Raw genomic sequence first — 21,621 nt, 5'->3', positions numbered from 1 at the left:
CCAGCAATTCACTTGGCCACTGGAAGTCAGGACAAGCTTCCCAGAAGAGAGGTACCACTTGGGCTACCAATATAAAAGGATGAAAATATCAGAGTGAAGGTGTTCCTTGCATCACTGAGTCCCTGGACAGCCTGTCCATTGATGCTGATATCTGAGCCTAATGCTTCTCTGACTGTTGAGATTTAACTTTGATCCAATGAAACTAGAACAAGAAAGAAGATAAGTCTTTCATTGTTGATAAGGACATTATATTTCTCATACTTGTATGATTATTTTTCCTTAGCTGTACTATAATTATCTGCTTATTTGTCTCTGCTCTATGTGCTTAGGGTACAAAGTTGACCAAGACCAACTTTGGTTGAGAGCACAGTACTGAGAGCACAGTATTGACAGCACAGCTTTAAAAAACATGATGAATGCTTTAATACAGGAAATGAGCGGGGGAGAGGCATGTGGTGGTTGGGTGTATCTTCCTTGACACAGTCAGTGCAGCTCTCAGTAGTCAAGTCCCTGTATGTTAGAAGATGTTACCTTCTGTGGAATTAAGTGGCAGAACATGCCTTCGATTATTTTCCTTTGCAGAACAACACCAATTGCATTAGTTAGGACACAGTGCTGGCTGCATTTGAGTCCCAAGCAATGATTTGTCTATCACTGTTGGTATAGATTCAAACCAATCAGACCACCTCCTAAAGTTCGTAGGGCAGGTAAATCATCATCTTAGAATAAAAATCATCTTAGCCAAGTATGTGTTTTAGAGGAAAGAAGAAAACATATTCGTTTCTATAAGAGTTTTGTTTCAAAAAAATATAAGAAAGGCTCTGGGTTTAGGTGAGCTAATGAAGTTGTTGATAGTTATCAGATGACACTGGAATCTTTACTTGTCTGAATGTGTTCTGTGCACCTCTCAGTGTGGGAACATAGAGAGGGAGATCCTCCAGCAATGCCACTGATATGGTCAGAAACTACAACTTTCCTTCTCCTTGCTGAGATGAGATGGAGTCCTTTGTTCTAGAAGACCCATGGTGGTGCCGCTGGGAGTAACCCTTGAAGCAGGAACACAAATCTCAACCAATTGCTTAGCAGGGAATAGACAGTGCGCCAGAGAAGCAGAGGACCTTCAATCTCCCTTCCTGTTAGCTTTTTATAATGTTTTATTGTGATCAGTAGCAGTTGGGAAGCTACTTGCAGTCACTGAGCCTCAGTTTCTACATCTGTAAACTGGGGATAGTAGCATGGCCCTATTTAATGTGCTCAGCGAGGCCACTGAAAGGAGACAGAAATGTATCAAAATTCCCTGGAATTTTATCCTACCTCTCTTGGGGATTGTCACCACCTTCCCGTGTTTGTCCTTTGTTGGTTTGATGCTTGCTGTCACTTCTTTCCTTAGGTACCTCTCTGTACGGCTCCGTTATCCCAGGGATTCCAGAGTTACAGCACATGCATACCACCATCCAAGCATGTTTATGTGTCTCCTGCTTCACTAGGCTGTCCCCAAGGAAGATGTGGCTCCCAGCACACACCTGGCACAACACTGCACATGACATTCACCCACTTGGCCTTGAATCTGACAAGGAATCTGGCATGATGTTCACCCACTCAGGCCAGGTGCCGAGCAGCCCTGGAGGCTTAGGGGCCAGGGAAAAAGTGTCTTTCTGGGGTGAGTATCAGTTTCTGCAGGAGGGCTGAATCTGAGAAAGAATAAAGAGAGAAGGAAGTGAACAAGCACAGCTTAAACATCGCCTATTTCTATTGAGTTTTAAGAACACTGTGATTTTGTTTGTCATGCAATCCATTCCTCAGGCCAAGCAGACACAGAACTTGGGTGTGAGTGAAGATAATGAGCTGATATAATTTTCACACCCTCATCACTGAGATCTCTCCCATCAGGAATGGGTCAGGTGGCTCACAGGTGCCAGCAACTGCTATCACAGGCCTCATCTCTACCAGCTCCTGGGACCTGCTCTCCTCCCATTAGAAAATCCACCACTTGTCAAAAAGGAAGCCATTTGCTTTGAATTCCAATTCCACCCTCAAGAGGCTAGGACCATCTTATTGGAGTCCTTGATGCTGTGTGACCTGCAGTGACCGCTGCCCCACCGTTGCTGGCTGAGGTGGTTTGGGTCCACCTGGGTATCTGGGCAGCTGTTCTCTTCTCTCCTTTCTCTCCTGTTTCCAGACATGCAGTATTTCCAGAGAGAAGGGGCCATTCTTTGGCAAAGAACCTGTCTAACTTGCTATCTATGGTGGACCTTTGAAGGGTTCACAGGAAGCACCACAAATTGATACTGTTCCACGAAGCCATCAGCTCCATTTCATCCATGCCCTGTCTCTCCTTTAGGGGTCCTCTTGCAAACAGAATCACAGAGGACCAGCTTGAAAGGGCAGAGACAGCAGCTGAGGCACAGCCAAGAGCTCTGGCTGTATTAATGACCTAAGAAGATGGAGTAGTCACCGGAAAGTCAGAAGGGATGACATGCAGCCAGTAGCAGGGCCCCCTGTGCTCCGCCTGCAGTTGGAAGAGGCTTCTCCACCTTGGAAGTTGGCAAAGAATCACACACACACACCACTCATTCACCTCCTTTGAGTTCATATTCTATGAGGAATCATAAACAACTCAATCAATGTTACTGGGGAGTCCAAGGGTTCTGGGTGCTTATCAGAAACTCAAGTGGAGCCATTGGCATAAAATCTATTAAATCACCTCTCTCCTGCCCTCGTCTCTATGGCCCAGCAATCTCAGCCAAGTCAACTCCGCCAGTCTTTCTGGTCACCTACTGTGTGTACAGCACCCTGATAGGGACCAGAGCCATGACAGGGAATAAGATCAGACTATGCCCTTGAGGACCTCACCTCTGCTCAGGGAAATAGGCATGGAAACACACAATGGTGGTAAAGAGGAAAGAAGACAATAGGACTGCATGAAGGGAAAGTGCCCAGGGGAGGAAATGGTTACATCTGTGTGAGGAGGTTGGTGAGGAAAGACTCTAAGAGAAGGCTCTGTCTGGCTGGGTTTGGAAGGATGTGTAGGAGTCTTCTAGGGGGCACAGGCACACTCCAGGCATAGGTAAAGATCTGTAGGTGTGGCTTGTTGGGATGAGTTTCAAGTATTCTGGAATGAGGACAGCCATAGAGACAAGGGCAGGAGAGAGGCGATTTAATAGATTTTATGCCAATGGCTCCACTTGAGTTTCTGATAAGAACCCAGAACCCTTGGACTCCCCAGTAACATCGATTGTGTTGTTTATGATTCCTCATAGAATATGAACTCAAAGGAGGTCAGTGAGTGGTGTGTGTGTGTGATTCTTTGCCAACTGCCAAGGTGGAGAAGCCTCTTCCAACCGCAGGCGGAGCACAGGGTGCCCTGCTACTGGCTGCAACTCCAGCCCTGCCTCCTTCTCCACGATATAAACAATCCAGCAGCCTCACTGAATCACTGCTGTGCAGGGCAGGAAAGCTCCATGCACACAGCCCAGCAAACAGCAGCACACACCTGAAAGGAAGGCTCAGAGGAGAGAGATAAGGAAGGAAAGTAGTGATGGATCTCATCCCAAACTTGGCCGTGGAAACCTGGCTTCTCCTGGCTGTCAGCCTGGTTCTCCTCTATCTGTGAGTAACTGTTCAGGCTCCTCTTCTCTGTTTCCTTGGACTTGGGGTGCTAGTCAGGCCTATCTTTCCCTTATCTGTTTTGAAGATCAAAAAGGATGTTCAGGCTGGGCGTGGTGGCTCACACCTGTCATTCCAGAACTTTGAGACGCTGAGGCAGGTGGACTGCCTGAGGTCAGGAGTTCAAGACTCGCCTGGCTAACATGGTGAAACCACATCTCTACTAAAATTACAAATTTAGCTTGCATGGTAGTGCATACCTGTAGTCCCAGCTACTTGGGAGGCTGAGGCAGGAGAATTGCTTGAACCTGGGAGGAGGAGGTTGCAGTGAACTGAGATCATGCCACTGCACTCCAGCCTGGGTAACAGAGTGAGATTCCATCTCAAAAAAAAAGAGAAAAAAAAGAAAAAAAAGATTTTCAAGGAGAAGTAGTTCAAGTGTTGGACGCTACAAACATATAGAGGTTATGATGGATCTTTTGCACATCTATAAAGGGATAAATAAGCATCTCCCCCATCCATCTTTAGTGGAAAGAATGGTTTAGGGACAGCATTCATTGAGGATAATCTAATAGACAATGGTTTGGACCCAGCTTACTAAACCAGAATTTTGATTTTACATTTTTCCCTTTAAGTTGCAGGAGAAGAGGATGAATCTTCTCTCCAGTGAGATCCTGGCATCCTATAGCAGGTGGAGAGAAGAGTCTCTCCCTACTGTGTGTAGTGGAGGTTTCCCACCTATCACATTTTACTTCTAACTCAATTTCCCACTTATTAAGAGTAAGGAATCATGGTCACATGGAAACAGAAAATACAAACCTCATTTTAATTCTTTCACAGAAAAGTTAGCAATTCAGTAAGTTGTGGTAACATAGTTTCCATCTACTGGCATTTCAACATGAATTGATGTGGCTTAAATTCATCCTTTTTAAAGCCAGATTTTTTTGGAGATAGATTAATTCCAGCATGTTCCTTCTGGGTGATAAAAGAGGGCTATTAGTTCAGTATTTGTGGCAATAAATGTGTATAAAATAACCTTACCTTTCCAGAATAATGTCAGGAATATGAGTCTAATGCACAAATGTCTATCTCCAGGACAAGATTGCAAATGTCTTTTTAAAAATACTTTCCCAAGAGTTTATTTTAATACCCCATTTCAAATACACCTGCTTAGCAGGTTATCCTAAACTCTCAGGGCTAGGAAGTAAGCAAGAGTGTGAGCCAGTGATGACAGCAAAAGCATCCAGGTAGGATCCAGATGAAGTGAGAAAATATTCCTCACCCCTCAGGGTAGAACTCCAAATAGATATTCATGGGTCCTGGCCCCCTAGTGGAAGTCACTTGAAGGATAAACATGTTGGCATCTCATCTGCCTGAAGCCTGGACACAAGGGCACCATCAGTGTCACTCTGTGTGTGGTTGGCGATGTTGTGGGGCTGTCGCTACAGATTCTGGCAGTCAGGCACACAATACCTTAGCCTTAAACCATGCCGGTACAGCCCAGGATTCAGAAGCTGTAGTGTAGACCATGCCCTTCTTAGGCCTATACAATTACATGCAATAGATGACTGATTCTTCTGTTAGCCTCTTCATTGTAACTGAAAGCAGCATTACTCTACCAAACAGAGGAGAGCTGGAAAGAAACTAAACAGTTTGCCCAGCCTAGCCTCTGCCTTGACATGGAACCATATGAGTCTAGACGCTTACCTAGATGTTTCCGTGGGGGCCAATGCTGCTGACACATTAACTCAGTAGTTTGTCCTGGCCTGAGAGATCATGTAACTTGTAGAAAGTTTAGAAGCAGAGATTAGTGTCATCGATTTGCCATGGCTGTGACAACAAAGGAAGGAACAGGGGTGGGAAAACCCAAGGCCACCCTGGTTTTGGTAGATGGTGCACACACTTCCACTAACTGTTCTGGGGCAAGGATCCAAATGCACTATTGGGCCTGGCTATGCTGTCTCTGCTGGGTTCTCCAAACACGAGCCTCCATGCCATTTCTCAGTTGTATTTTACCACATATTATAAGAGTCACTGGATTTGTGTAGAATGTTTGGAACCTATACTGCCTTAAGGGCAACGCTTTAAAGAAGAGAAAACAAGGTCTTAATTGCACTGTCTGGAACATTTTGTGGTTACCTACGTGGAATACTGCATCTTTTGCTATCAACAGGAAGGTACGTGGACATTAGAAGGTGCCTGTCTTTCAGCTGAAAGCACATATGAGGCATATGGATCCATTTATATACACCACGCTTTTCAGCCGCATTTTGCTAACTTGCCTCTCTGGGAACAACCTTGTGGGACTAGCAGATTCATGGTTGAACTGATGGCTGGTGACCTCTTCCATCAGCCTTTCTTCTTCCTCCAGTCTTCCACCCCTCAATAACATCAGACTGGGAAGGTCTTCACACATCCAGAACCCACAATTGGGGGAGTCCATACATGACCCATCAAATAAGAGTTGCAACCAGGCCTGCCATAGGGAGCACCAGCATAAATGGGTTTTCCTACAGAGATATTTGACGTGCAGAGGCAATAAACTGACTGCTTGGTGATTGATCACCTTGAAAAAAATGAGCATGTCTGGCTGTACTAGTCTTTTCTCCCATTGCTATAAAGAAATATCTGAGGCTAGATAATTTATAAAGAAAAGAGATTTAATTGTGTCATGGTTCTGCAGGCTGTACAGGAAGCATAGCGACTTCTGCCCCTAGGGAGGCCTCGGGAAATTTACAATCATGGCAGAAGGTGAAGGAGAAGCAGGCAGATCTTACATGGCTGGAGCTGAAGCAAGAGAGGGTGGGGAGGAGGAGCTACAGACTTATAAACCACCAGATCTCATAAAAACTCATTGTCATGAGGACAGCACCCAAGTGGGAATGGTGTTAAATCATGCTAAACTGCCCCTATATCCAATCACCTCCCACCAGGCCCAACCTCCAGCATTGGAGATTACATTTCAACATGAGAGTTGGATAGGGGCACAGATTCAGACCATATCACTGGCACTGCACTTATCAGGTGAATATCACTAGTTGGAAGGCTAGATTCCACAAGAGGAGGAATGTCCTGGTTCTTTAGTTGTGATTCTTCTGCACAGTGTCACTCAGGGAAATATGAGTCAATCATCCTCCCCAATAGCTCAATCCAAACAGATTATCTGACCACAGAGACTAGGGTGTAGCTGAAAGGTGCCCACATTTCCATAAGGCCAATAGAAGCCATGAACACAGTTGTCAATCTGTAGAAATAAGGACTCTGTGACTCCTCCAAGACCTCTCTGTGAATGAAGGTTTAAGAAAGGCCAGATCCTAAAACAGGGTCAGAGCTTAGAGGGAAGGGAAAGCATAAAAGACTCTGAGCAAATTCTAAAGACAGGGTCACCATAGGCTGTCAGTGACCCTCTGTGACTGAGTGGATGCAGTGATGCAGAATCTCATAATCACTGCAGAAGACAAAAAAATGTCACCCTTTCTACCTAGGATGACAATCCCCAAATTTGGGAAGAGGCTGCTTACTAAATAGACGTAAGGGAATAAAGTGACCTGGAAGAATTCCTGCCTGAACCTCTCAAGATCATTCACATTTGAGAATATTTATCAACTATTCATTCCAGGACTGGGACCATGAAGACTTCAGCTGCTTTGAGCTAATCATTGTAACTTTTTGGTGTCTCATGGTGGAGGCACAAAAGGACCTGATGAACAAATATAATCATTGCCCTCGGAGTTACTGTTATTATTTATTGCCTTAATGTTACCTCCTTCTCTTGAGCATTCCAGTTCCTCAGTCAGTGACTCGTCAATCCCTATATCTATAAAGTTACAATCCCTGTGACTTGATTTCTGTTTCACTTTGTAGATATGGAACCCATTCACATGGACTTTTTAAGAAGCTTGGAATTCCAGGGCCCACACCTCTGCCTTTTTTGGGAAATATTTTGTCCTACCGTAAGGTGAGTGTTTTTGAGCTCACTCTTTTGCTTCTTATGATTACAAAGAGCAGCTTAGTTCCATCAGTAAAAATGCTTCTCCTCAGGGGGAAGGTCTGAAGTTTTACACTTTCAGAAACAGTGTGTAGGCATCACCCAGAGCATGGCAATGTTTACCCTGGGGCTCTCTTGCTAACTCTTAGGAACCTCAGGTTTGCCTCAGTTGAATAATCCAAATCTCAGGTAGATCAGCAACCTGTTGCTCAGAACTTGATGTGCAAACTTTGTAAGCACCATAAAGAAGATTTTCTTTTTGCTCTATGCAGGTTCCCAGGAAGGTACAGTCATACTTAGTATTATAAGTAGGAAAAGGACCCCCTGATTGTGGTTTGTTATCTGTGTACATGAGAGTCAAACTTTCCTCTCTGTAGCAAGAGCTCTTGAGTAGCCTTTTTTCCCTTCCTTCTGGACAGCTTTGAAACTCAATTTATTAGAGAGCCCAAGTATTTACCATTGGCTCATTTGCACCTGCTTCAATCCTCTCCAAAAAATGCTAAATGCCCTGAGGGTAGCTCCATGGCTCTACTCCAGCTCTTACTCCCCATGACATCTTTTGCAGCTTTGAGAGACAGAACAAAGGGGTTTTGCTTTACTTCTTTTCCTTCAAAGGCTGCACCCTATGGGTAAGTCTGATCAGAGAGTGGATATAACTGAGATGAGATAGTGGTTGTCTATCAAACTCAGATATTTAAGCACAAACTGAATTTGTGGGGTTTTTCTTTTACACGAAGGCGGAATCACATGCAAAATCACTAGAAAGGGGATGATTTGATGAAATTATTAAATATTCAATTTTGCTGAATAGAATATAATATGTGCCATGTGGACCATGAACTTTGGCTGAGCCTTTGTGCCTAACCTGGTCTGATGCTTTGCCCAGGGTCTGGGCCCTGGATGGGAAATTAGGAGCCCATGTCCACATGGCCAGCAGCAGCAGTCAGTTCTCTGGCTTACATCATCTTTCCCACATACCTGAGGCTTGTTTCTCAGATTCTATTTCTCTCAGGTGAGGGCTTTGTTGTCTAATTACTACCCAGGAATTTCATATTTTTTCCCTGTGAAAAAGCAATAATTTCCCCACCACCTTTTCCAGGTCAACTCTTTAGTAGATGTACCCTCAAGATGCACATTCCTGGGACTTTTGTTTGCACAGTTAAAATGTCACCCCTGAAATGTAGATACAGGAAGGTTTCTTTTTAAGTTTCAGTGAAAACTCCAAGCAAGTGTTGTAATTTGCTGTGTCCAATGTGTAGAGGGGACATTTTCTCAGAACTTCCATGTTAAGCTGGAAAACTGAAAAGTGAGTTCACTTTGTCATTCTGTTACTCACTCCTTTTCTCACTCAAAAACATGCCTCGCACTTATCTAAATCTGCTAGACTAAAAGAGTTCCCTGTTTCTCTAACTTCCTAATTCTGCTAGAATTCTAGATCGAGCTCATGAAATAAATGAAAAGGATGACAAAGAGATAAAAGACTGTGCATTCTCTTCTGATGCTAATTCACTTTCCCTCAGCCTCAGTTTCCCCATGTGCCCTGGAAGGTGATCATTCAGGGATTCATGAGATTTTAGAGACAACACATGAAAAAGCAAAAAGACATCAGAAAGACAAGGAGGTACTTAGTATTTATACACAAGGATAAGTCATTCAGTATCCACAACACTTGGAGAGAATTCAAGCATGATTTTAAATTTCCCTTTTCAAATACCTCCTCTGTTTTCTCTTATTTCCTTTATGGTGTCTCTAAATAAGCTTCCTCTAACTGCCAGCAAGTCTGATTTCATTGGATTTGACTGTTTTCATCCCAATTAGAGGCGGAGTTAAGTACATTTAAAATAATAATCAAATATTATTTTGTTTCTCCTCCCAGGGCTTTTGGACGTTTGACATGGAATGTCATAAAAAGTATGGAAAAGTGTGGGGGTGAGTATTCTGGAAACTTCCATTGGATAGACTTGTTTCTACAATGAGTTTACCCCACTGCACAGAGGACAGTCTCAGCCCAAAGCCTCTTGGGATGAAGCTCTTGTGAACCTAACTACAAACAGAGAGAAGTTCTCTGAAAGAAGAGGATATTTATTTGGGAGTAGAGTATTGCAATGGGAATCTGCATGCTATTATAAACTATGTGCAAATTCAGGGAAGTAAAGCAAGACAAAGAGCCTCCAAGGAAAATATGAGGAGGATTTCATATCAGTTTTGAAATAATTCTCCTTCGCTACAAAGATCCATAACAAGGGTGATGACACACCAAGGTTGGACAGGCAGTTGCTGGGCAGGTGTCCTTGCAGAATTATTTTTGTTTAACGTTGGGATGGCCTTTGTGCAAGCTTGTAGTTTTGCAAAGTCTTTTGTGATAGTTTTATTATCAGGCACACAAGCATGAGAATCCTCTCTTCATAGCCTTCTTTGATTTATTTGTCAGGGTTTTTAAACACACACACACACACACGCAACTAGTGACATCATTTTGGTTCTAACAACATTCACACTGTTTATTGTAAAACTTTTCGAAGCTTGTCCTACCAAGGATCCCATGTGTCACCAGGTGTCGAGTTCTACAGTCTGAACTAGGCTGGGAGCATAGTGGTTACCACTTTTCTCCAGGCTTTGGTGGCCCAGGGACTCGCAGCATCATGCTCTGTCCAGTGTCTGCCTATTCTCCTCTTCTTTTTTTCTTCCTTAGATGCCCTTTTATTACATGCATTGTCTCAAACCCTTTGAATATGTGCTCATAAACGCATCATATCATCTCCTTCCCACATCAATTCACTTTCAATTAAAAGCCAAAACTTTTTCATTTAGACTTTGGATTTAAAGTGCTTTTGAATGAAGGGTTGAGAGATAATAGAGAAACAGATTGGCAAACCATTTATGCTCTGCTGTTGTTGTTTTTTTAATTTTCTCTGCAAGTGTGGAACTTTTCATTCTGTTTTGTGATTAAATTTAAGCCAAGACTTTTTAATAGAAGGGTATATAAGCATTTCTATACTTTTCTGCTGAATTTGAAAAAATGCTGAATATTCTTAACCACTGTCAGGCGGATGGACTGTGATTTTATTTTATTTTTTATTTTTATTTTTTAAATTATACTTTAAGTTCTGGGTTACATGCATAGAATGTGTAGTTTTGTTACATAGGTATACACGTGCCATGGCGGTTTGCTGCACCCATCAACCCGTCACCTACATTAGGTATTTCTCCTAATGCTATCCCTCCCCTAGCCCCCCACTCAACAACAGGCCCTGGTGTGTGATGTTTCCCTTCCTGTGTCCGTGTGTTCTCATTGTTCAACTCCTACTTAGGAGTGAGAACATGCAGTATTTAGTTTACTGATCTTGTGATAGTTTGCTGAGAATGATGGTTTCCAGCTTCATCCATGTCCCTGCAAAGGATATGAACTCATTCTTTTTTATGGCTGTATAGTATTCCATGGTGTATACGTGGCACATTTTCTTTATCCAGTCTGTCATTGATGGACATTTGGGTTGGTTCCAAGTCTTTGCTATTGTGAGTAGTTCTGCAATAAACATACGTGTGCATGTGTCTTTATCGTAGAATGATTTATAATGCTTTGGGTACATGCCCAGTAATGGGATTGCCAGGTCAAATGGTATTTCTAGTTCTAGATCCTTGAGGAATCGCCACACTGTCTTCCACAACAGTTGAACTAATTTACACTCCCACCAACAGTGTAAAAGTGTTTCTATTTTTCCACATCCTCTCCAGCATCTGTTGTTTCCTGACTTTTTAATGATCACCATACTACCTGGCATGAGATGGTATCTCATTGTGGTTTTGATTTGCATTTCTCTAATGACCAGTGATGATGAGCATCTTTTCACATGTCTGTTGGCTGCATAAATGTCTTCTTTTGAGAAGTGTCTGTTCATATCCTTTGCTCATTTTTCGATGGGGTTGTTTGCTTTTTTTCTTGTAAATTTATTTAAGTTCTTTGTAGATTCTGGATGTTAGCCTTTCATCAAATGGATAGAGTGCAAAAATTTTCTCCCATTCTGTAGGTTGCCTGTTCACTCTGATGATAGTTTCTTTTGCTGTGTAGAAGCTCTTTAGTTTAATCATATCCCATTTGTCAATTTTGGCTTTTGTTGCCATTGCTTTTGGTGTTATATTCATGAAGTCTTTGCCCATGCCTGTGTCCTGAATGGCATTGCCCAGGTTTTCTTCTAGGATTTTTATGGTCCTAGGTCTTACATTTAAGTCTTTAATCCATCTGGAGTTAATTTTTGTATAAGGTATAAGGAAGGGGTCCAGTTTCAATTTTCTGCATATGGCTAGGCAGTTTCACCAACACCATTTATTAAATAGGAAATCTTTTCCCCATTGCTTGTGTGTGTCAGATTTGTCAAACATCAGATGGTGGTAGATGCATGGTGTTATTTCTGAGGCCTCTGTTCTGTTCCATTGGTCTATATATCTGTTTTGGTACCTGTACCATGCTGTTTTGGTTACTGTAGCCTTTTAGTATAGTTTGAAGTCAGGTAGCGTGATGCCTCCAGTTTTGTTCTTTTTGCTTAGGATTGTCTTGTCTATGTGGGCTCTTTTTTGGTTTCATATGAACTTTAAAGTAGTTTTTTCCCAGTTCTGTGAGGAAAGTCAGTGGTAGCTTGATGGGCATAGCATTGAATCTATAAATTACCTTGGGCAGTATGGCCATTTTCATGATACGGTGTCTTCCTATCCATGAGCATGGAGTGTTCTTCCATTTGTTTGTGTCCTCTTTTATTTCATTGAGCAGTGGTTTGTAGTTCTCCTTGAAGAGGTCCTTCACATCCCTTGTAAGCTGGATTCCTAGATATTTTATTCTCTTTGTAGTAATTGTGAATGGGAGTTCACTCATGATTTGGCTCTCTGTTTGTCTGTGATTGGTGTGTAGGAATGCTTGTGATTTTTGCACATTGATTTTGTATCCTGAGACTTTCCTGAAGTTGCTTATCAGCTTAAGGAGTTTTTGGGCTGAGACAATAGGATTTTCTAAATATACAATCATGTCATCTGCAAACAGAGAAAATTTGACTTCCTCTTTTGCTAATTGAATATCCATTTGTTTCTTTTGTCTGATTGCCCTATTCAGAACTTCCAACACTGTGTTGAATAGGAGTGGTGAGAGAGGACATGCTTGTCTTGTGCTGGTTTTCAAAGGCAATGCTTCCAGTTTTTGCACATTCAGTATGATATTGGCTGTGGGTTTGTCATAAATAGCTCTTACTATTTTGAGATACGTTCCATTGATACCTAGTTTATTGAGAGTTTTTAGCATGAAAGGCTGTTGAATTTTGTCAAAGGCCTTTTCTGCATCTATTGAGATAATTATGTGGTTTTTGTCATTGCTTCTGTTTATGTGATGGATTACGTTTATTGATTTGGTATGTTGAACCAGCCTTGCATCCCAAGGATGACGCTGACTTGATCCTGGTGGATAAGCTTTTTGATGTTTTGCTGGATTTGATTTGCCAGTATTTTATTGAGGATTTTCGCATCGATATTCATCAGGGATATTGGACTAAAATTCTCTTTTTTTGTTGTGTCTCTGCCAGGCTTTGGTATCAGGAGATACTGGCCTCATAAAATGAGTTAGGGAGGATTCCCTCTTTTTCTATTGTTCAGAATAGTTTCAGAAGGAATGATAACAGCTCCTCTTTGCACCTCTGGTAGAATTCGGCTGTGAATCCATCTGGCCCTGGACTTTTTTTGGTTGGTAGGTAGCCTATTAATTATTGCCTCAGTTCAAAACCTGTTATTGATCTATTCAGAGATTCAACTTCTTCCTGGTTTAGTCTTGGGAAGGGGTATGTGTCCAGGAATTTATCCATTTCTTCTAGATTTTCTAGTTTATTTGCGTAGAGGTGTTTATAGTATTCTCTGATGGTAATTTGCATTTCTGCAGGATCAATGGTGATATCCTTTTGATCATTATTTATTGCATCTATTTGATTCTCCTCCCTTTTTTCTTTATTAGTCTTGCTAGCAGTCTATTTTGTTGATCTTTTAAAAAAAAAAACCAGCTCCTGGATTCATTGATTTTTTGAAGGGTTTGTTGTGTCTCTATCTCCTGTTCTGCTCTGATCTTAGTTACTTCTTGTCTCCTGCTAGCTTTTGAATTTGTTTACTCCTGCTTCTCTAGTTCTGTTAATTGTGATGTTACTGTGTCGATTTTAGATCTTTCCTGCTTTCTCTAGTGGGCATTTAATGCTATAAATTTCCCTCTACACACTGCTTTAAATGTGTCCCAGAAATTCTGGTACATTGTGTCTTTGTTCCCATTGGTTTCAAAGAACATCTTTATTTCTGCCTTCACTTCCTTATTTACCCAGTAGTCATTCAGGAGCAAGTTGTTCAGTTTCCATGTAGTTGTGTGATTTTGAGTCACTTTCTTAATCGTGAGTTGTAATTTGATTTCACTGTGGTCTGAGAGACAGTTTGTTGTGATTTCTGTTCTTTTACATTTGCTGAGGAGTGTATTACTTCCAATTATGTGGTCAATTTTAGAATAAGTGCAATGTGGTGCTGAGAAGAGTGTATATTCTGTTGATTTGGGGTGGAGAGTTCTGTAGATGTCTATTAGGTCCTCTTGGTCCAGAGCTGAGTTCAAGTCCTGAATATCCTTGTTTAATTTTCTGTCTTGTTGATCTGTCTAATATTGACAGGGGGGTGTTAAAATCTCCCATTATTATTGTGTGGGAGTCTTAGTCTCTTTGTAGGTCTCTAAGAACTTGCTTTATGAATCTGGGTTCTCCTGTATTTGGGGGCATATATATTTAGGATATTTAGCTCTTCCTGTTGAATTGATCCCATCACTATTATGTAATGCCCTTCTTTGTCTCTTTTGATCTTTGTTGGTTTAAAGTCTGTTTTATCAGAGACCAGGATTGCAACCCCTGCTTTTTTTTTGGTTTCCATTTGCTTGGTAGATCTTCCTCCATCCCTTTATTTTGAGCCTATGTATGTCTTTGCATGTGAGGTGGGTCGTCTGAATACAGCACACCAATGGGTCTTGACTCTTCATCCAATTTGCCAGTCTGTTTCTTTTAATTGCGGCATTTAGCTCATTTACATTTAAGGTTAATATTGTTATATGTGAATTTGATCCTGTCATTATGATGTTACTGGTTATTTCACCTGTTAATTGATGCAGTTTCTTCATAGCATTGATGGTCTTTACCATTTGGCATGTTTTTGCAGTGGCTGGTACCGGTTGTTCCTTTCCATGTTTAGTGCTTCCTTCAGGAGCTCTTGTAAGGTAGGCCTTGTGGTGACAAAAATCTCTCAGCATTTGCTTGTCTGTAAAGGATTTTATTTCTCCTTCATTTATGAAGCTTAGTTTGGCTGGATATGAAATTCTACATTGAAAATTTTTTTTCTTTAAGAATGTTAAATATTGGCCTCCACTGTCTTCTGGCTTGTAGGGTTTCTGCCAAGAGATCTGCTGTTAGTCTGATGGGCTTCCCTTTGTGGGGAACCCGACCTTTGTCTCTGGCTGCCCTTAATATTTTTTCCTTCATTTCAACCTTGGTGAATCTGATGATTATGTGTCTTGGGGTTGCTCTTCTCATGAGTATCTTTGTGGTGTTCTCTGTATTTCCTGAATTTGAATGTTGGCCTGCCTTGCTAGGTTGGGGAAGTTCTCCTGGAAAATATCTTGAAGAGTGTTTTCTAACTTGGTTCCATTCTCCCCGTTACTTTCAGGTACACCAATCAAACGTAGATTTGATGTTTTCACATAGTGCCATATTTCTCGGAGGCTTTATTGGTTTCTTTTCACTCTTTTTTCTCTAATCTTGTCTTCTCACTTTATTTCATTAATTTGATCTTCAATCACTGATATCCTTTCTTCCGCTTGATCAAATTGGCTATTCTATTGAAGCTCATGTATGCTTCACGAAGTTCCCATACTGTGGTTTTCAGCTCCATCAGGTTATTTAAGCTCTTCTTTACACTGGTTATTCTAGTTATCCATTCGTCTAACCTTTCTCCAAGGCTTTTAGCATCCTTGCGATGGGTTAGAACATGCTCCTTTAACTCAGAGAAGATTGCTATTACCAACCTTCTGAAGCCTACTTCTGTCAACTCATCAAACTCATTCTCCATCCAGTTTTGTTCCATTGCTGCCAAGGAGTTGTATTCCTTTGAAGGAGAAGAGGTGTTCTGGTTTTTGAAATTTTCAGTCTTTCTTCTCTGGTTTCTCCCCATCTTTGTGGTTTTATCTACCTTTGGTCTTGAATGACGGTGGCCTACATATGGGGTTTTGGTGCGGATGTCCTTTTTGTTGCTATTGATGCTATTCCTTTCTGTTTGTTAGTTTTCATTCTGACAGACAGGCCCCTCAGCTGCAGGTCTGTTGGAGTTTGCTGGAGGTCCACTCCAGACCCTGTTTGCCTGGGTATCACCAGCAAAGGCTGCAGAACAGCAAATATTGCTGCCGGATCCTTCCTCTGGAAGCTTCGTCCCAGAGAGGCACCCGCCTATATGAGGTGTCTGTTGGCCCCTACTGGGAGGTGTCTCCCAGTCAGGCTACCCAGGGGTCAGGGACCCACTTGAGGAGGCAGTCTGTCCATTATTGGAGCTTGAATGCCATGCTGGGAGAACCATTGCTCTCTTCAGAGCTATCAGGCAGGGATGTTTAAGTCTGGGGAAGTTGTCTGCTGCCTTTTGTTCAGATATGCCCTGCCCACAAAGGTGGAACCTAGAGAGGCGGTAGGCCTTGGTGAGCTGCGGTGGGCTCTGCCCAGTTCAAGATTCCCTGCCGCTTTGTTTACACTGTGAGCATGGAACTGGCTACTCAAGCCTCAGCAATGGTGGGTGCCCCTCCCCCTGCCAAACTCTAGCATCCCAGGTCAATCTCAGACTGCTACACTAGCAGCTAGCAAGGCTCCATGGGCTTCAGACCCACCAAGGCAGGCACATGAGGGAATCTCCTGGTCTGCTGGTTGTGAAGACCATGGGAAAAGTGCAGTATTTGGGCAGGAGTGTACCACTCCTCCAGGTATAGTCATTCACGGCTTCCCTTGGCTAGGAAAGGGATATCCCCTGACCCCTTGCACTTCCTGGGTAAGGTGATGCCCCGCCCTGCTTTGGCTCACCCTCCATGGGCTGCCTCCACTATCCAACCAGTCCCAATGAGATAAACAAGGTACCTCAGTTGGAAATGCAGAAATCACCCATCTTCTGCATAGATCTTGCTGGGAGCTGTAGACTGGAGCTGTTCCTATTTGGCCATCTTGGAAGTGACCTGGACTGTAATTTTATCCGGTGACCTCAGCCAATTGCAGCAGCTGTTACCTGTCAGAGGGGCTAGAGGTTTGGTGAGAGGAGTGGAAGAGGTGCAGTGGTGTGTTCATTCACTAGAAGCAAGTGGGAGAAGTTTTTGCCTCTTTGTACTTCATCTTCTCTCATTGATTCCTCAGAAACTGCAGTGCTGGCTGCAGGGTGCTGCAGAGCTGGCATGGCCCACACAGGCAACAGGACTAAGTAGAAAGAACACACAGCTCTGGACGTCCATAGGTCTTACACCAACTGCTCTTGAAACATTTAGTCCTTGTGAGCATTTGATGATTTACTTGCCTTCAATTTTTCATGGATCTAATATTCTTTTTTAAAATAAAATATTTTAAACATTTGAAACATTATGGAGAATGGCATGGGAAATACCCACGTATGCACCACCCAGCTTAACAAATGCTCTACTGTCATTTCTTACAATGGTCTCTTTGAAGAGCTCTTTTGTCTTTCAATGTATCTTCGTTGTTTGGCCCATATTATCCTTCATCATATGAAGACTTGGGTGGTTCCTGTGTCAGACTCTTGCTGTGTGTCATACCTAATGAACTAGAACCTAAGATTACTGTGTATTGTACAACAGTACAATTATGTAATGTCAGGATAAAAGTCTGGCTTCCTGGGTTGGGCTCCAGCTGTAGAATAAGGCTGTTGATGTTTAATCAACTCTGTTTTTTTCACACAGCTTTTATGATGGTCGACAGCCTGTGCTGGCTATCACCGATCCCGACATGATCAAAACAGTGCTAGTGAAAGAATGTTATTCTGTCTTCACAAACCGGAGGGTAAGCATTCATGTGTTGAAATTAAAATACTGATTGATTGATTAAATTTATATTTTGAAATTCTTATATAGTCATAGAGAGTTGCCTAAAAAATGTCCAGGAAGGTTCCACGTCCACTTCATCCTGCCCACCCCCCAATGGTAACATCTTGCAATCTTGCATAACTATAAATACAGTATATTCACGTTACTATAGTACAGGAAATTGACATTGATACAGTTCACAGAGCTTATTCAGATTTCACAAGCTTTATGTGCCCTCATTTCTGTTCTATGCAAATTTATCACAATCATAGATTTGTGCAATGACCAGCATGATCAAGATGCAGAACCCATTTGTGTTCTATACAAATTTATCACATTAGTAGATTTGTGCAACGACCAGCATGATCAAGATGCAGATCCACTCTGTCTCCATGTGGCTCCCTCCTGCTATCCTACAGTCACAAGTCTTTTTCTCTGACAGCGTCCATATCAGTGCAAACTATTTTTTATTTTGAGGTGACCAATGTATTAATATTTCCTTTTCTGGATTGTACTTTTGGTGCCACGTTTGAAAGTTCTTTGCCTAGCCCTCCTTCCTATATTGCTGTTTTTTTCTAAAAGTCATAAAGTTTAATGCTTTACTAAATGTAGCTCTATTATCAGTTTTGTGTTATTTTTTGCATAAGGTATGAGATTTAGATCAAGGTTCATTTTTTTTTGTGGCTTATGGCTGTCCAATTCCTCCAACGCCGTTTTTGGAAAGGTGGGCATATTGTTAAAAATCAACTGGGCGTACTTCTTTGCATCTCTCACGTACTACTGTGTGCCATTGATCACTGTGTTTATTATTCCACCAATACCACACTGTGTTGACTCTAGTAGCTGTACACTAACTCTTAACATCACGTAGAGTGATTCTTCCCACTTTTATTGACTTAGTTTTTTCAGATTTGTTTTAACTCTTCCTGGTCCTCTGCTTTTCCATAAAAATTCAGAATGAGTTTCTCACTGTCTACAAATAAACGTGCTGTTGTTTTGACAAGAATTGAATTAAATGTATAGATTAGTTTATGGAAAATGTGTATCTTTACTGTTTGATCTTTCAATTCATGAACATAGTATGCCTCTCTATTTCCTTAGATTTTCTTTGATTGCTTTTAACATTTTGTAGTTTTCAGCATAGAGATCCTGCACATGTTTTGTTAGATTTACAGCTAAATTATTTCATTTTTGTTGGAATGACTGTAAATGATATTATGTTTTTCTTGTATTTTCAGATATTGATTGTTGTTACATAGAAATGTGCTTTGATTTTGTGTGTTGATCTGGTATCCTAGAACCTTGCAGAACTGACATAGTAGTTCTAGAAGTCTCTTTGTATATTCCTTGAGATTTTACACATTGTCAATTATGTCACTTGAAAATAGAGACAATTCTTTTATTTCCTTTCCAATCTGTATGCCTTTTATTTCTTTTCTCTTGTCTATTGCACTAGGTCTTCCCAGTATAATGTTGAGTAAATGTGGTGAATTTTTGAATTGTTCCTAATCTTAGGAGGGAAGCCTTCAGTCTTTCATCATTAGGCATCATTTAGATGAAGTGGGCTGTTTTTTTGTAGATTCTCTTTATCAAACTGAGGAATTTTCTCTCCCTAATTTGCTGAGTTTTTATCATAAATGAATGTTGGAAGTACTCATTATAAAAACAAATATCGTTATGGAAGATGAAAGAAAGTTCCAAGCATGTTGGCTTGATAGGCCAGTTCCAAGTTGGCAAAAATAATTATCTCTTTTTTCTTTCTATCCATGAAATAAAAAATTAAGAGACAAGAATGTTTTTGGAATTGCATTATTTCTTCAAAATACGTTCCTAGTTTTAAAGGTATTACCTACTATTTTTTTTAAAACCACCACATTGAGGCACCTCTTTTTCACCTTGCCCATGCTGTAGGAGAACATAAAGACAGCTTGTCTGAGGCAACATACAGTCCACCAAAGTCACCTGCTTGTCTGTCTCCACTCCCTCTCTACACTGCAGAAGTGCTAGGTCTTGATTCTCTCTCTTCTACTGGAAGAACAAGTTCTCTACCATGTGGATAATTTGCATGTAAAAGGAGACTGGGATATAGAGGCTGGAGACCACATCAGGTGGCTGGGTCTCCTGAACACTGCCCCCCACCGCCCCACACAAATACATCCCAGGACACTGGGCATCTGGGATAAATCTCTATTGAGCATCTAGCATAGGGCCCGTCACCCAGTAGACAGTCACTAAATAGTTGTTGAATACGTGATGCCTGTTTAACACATTTTCTACAACCATGGAGACCTCCACAACTGATGTAGGACAAAATGTTTCTGCTTTGAACTCTAGCCTTTTGGTCCAGTGGGATTTATGAAAAGTGCCATCTCTATAGCTGAGGATGAAGAATGGAAGAGAATACGGTCATTGCTGTCTCCAACCTTCACCAGTGGAAAACTCAAGGAGGTATGAAAATAACATGAGTTTTAATAAGAAACTTAAAGAATGGATCTGGTGGGGACAGGTAGAAAATAAGATCACAGTCCATTTCCAAGGGGTAGTCCACTGAATTTCAGCTGCCTAAAAATGGTCTTTTATCTTTATGTACAGAAAAGACATCACACAATTCATTATAAAATGTCACTTAACTGCTCCATGCTGGGGAAAGCCATATTCTTCTGGGACTAGAGTCTGCACATTTAATTATGGGTGGTGTTGTGTTTTGTGCTTAGATGGTCCCTATCATTGCCCAGTATGGAGATGTGTTGGTGAGAAATCTGAGGCAAGAAGCAGAGACAGGCAAGCCTGTCACCTTGAAAGAGTAAGTAGAAGCACAGCCATGGGGTTCTGAGCTGTCATGAACCCCCTCCACCTGCTTGCCATGGAGCTGATAGTCCTGCTGTTGGGTTTTTCCAGTGACCAGACAAAAGGAGGGCTGTGGTAATGCAACTTCAATGGGTCTCCCAAGATGGGGCAGCTCCGACGAGGAGGTGGGGCAGCTGGAGGAAAAGGATCTTCTCCCCTGTGCACAGGGGCCAGCGTTTACATATCCGTTAAATTGTCACCTTGGATATTCTGGAAGACTAAATACATCCTTTAGGGGGAAAAAGTGTGATTGTATCAGAGTTTTAAGCATGGAGTGTATGGGATGGTGGAAGGGGAAGGCACTTGTTATCTGTTGGTTGGCAGTGAGTAGGGTGGGAAAGTTATAATGGAGAACTTAGAATAACTTTGATCATTTCATGTTTTTTTTTCTGAGGATATCCGTAGAATACCAAATATTAAAATTCCTACCATTTCTTTTTCTTCCAGTCTCAAAGAGAGAGGGTGGTAAAAACGCTATAGGTAGGGCAAGCCTATTATTTGCTGTCTACACTTATGCAGGAACAACAGGTGTAATCTGAGCCTATCCTGGGCAGACCGGGGATATGTGGTCACTCAGTATAGAAATTTCCAAATCAAATTTTGAGATATATTTTTTTAACCAGGACATTATTGGTCACTATATTTTACAAAAACAATTCTGCCATCAGGGAAACTTCAGCTCACCACAGCTGGGGATAGTGGAATTTTCCAAAGCTTGAGAAGGGAGTATAGAGAATAAGGATGATATTTCTAGGAGCTCAGAACAGGATACTGTTGCTTTGTAAAGTGCTGAAGAGGAATCAGCTCTGGGCACAGAGTCTGTAGTCAGTCAATGTCACCTGTCTTGAGCCCCTTAGAAGAGTTAATTATTCTACTCTTGTTCTGCTGAAGCACAGTGCTTACCCATCTTGTATCATCCACAATCAACACATGCTACTGTGATTGTATGATAGTGGGTCTCTGTCTTCCTATGATGGGCTCCTTGATCTCAGAGGTAGGACTAATTCAGTTCAGTGTCTCCATCATACCCAGCGTAGGGCCAGCTGCATCACTGGCACCCGATAACACC

The 21,621-nt window shown here is 41.7% G+C and overlaps 1 protein-coding gene across 1 annotated transcript; it reads left to right on the top strand.

Annotated features, from left to right (window-relative positions):
• Window positions 1-3,457: 3,457 nt before the first annotated feature.
• On the top strand, window positions 3,458-20,508 carry LOC116464196 (cytochrome P450 3A8-like; the record flags this gene model as incomplete). The annotated part of the gene is made up of 6 exons (XM_032754217.2): window positions 3,458-3,609; window positions 7,471-7,564; window positions 9,471-9,523; window positions 17,583-17,682; window positions 20,040-20,153; window positions 20,420-20,508. Coding segments are annotated over exons 1-6 (521 nt in total), but the record flags the coding sequence as incomplete, so codon positions are not given.
• Window positions 20,509-21,621: the final 1,113 nt, after the last annotated feature.

The sequence above is a fragment of the Hylobates moloch genome, unplaced genomic scaffold (assembly GCF_009828535.3).
Source record: "Hylobates moloch isolate HMO894 unplaced genomic scaffold, HMol_V3 SCAFFOLD_262, whole genome shotgun sequence".
Classification (NCBI taxonomy): Eukaryota; Metazoa; Chordata; class Mammalia; order Primates; family Hylobatidae; genus Hylobates; species Hylobates moloch.
This window is presented reverse-complemented; position numbering and strand designations above follow the sequence as displayed.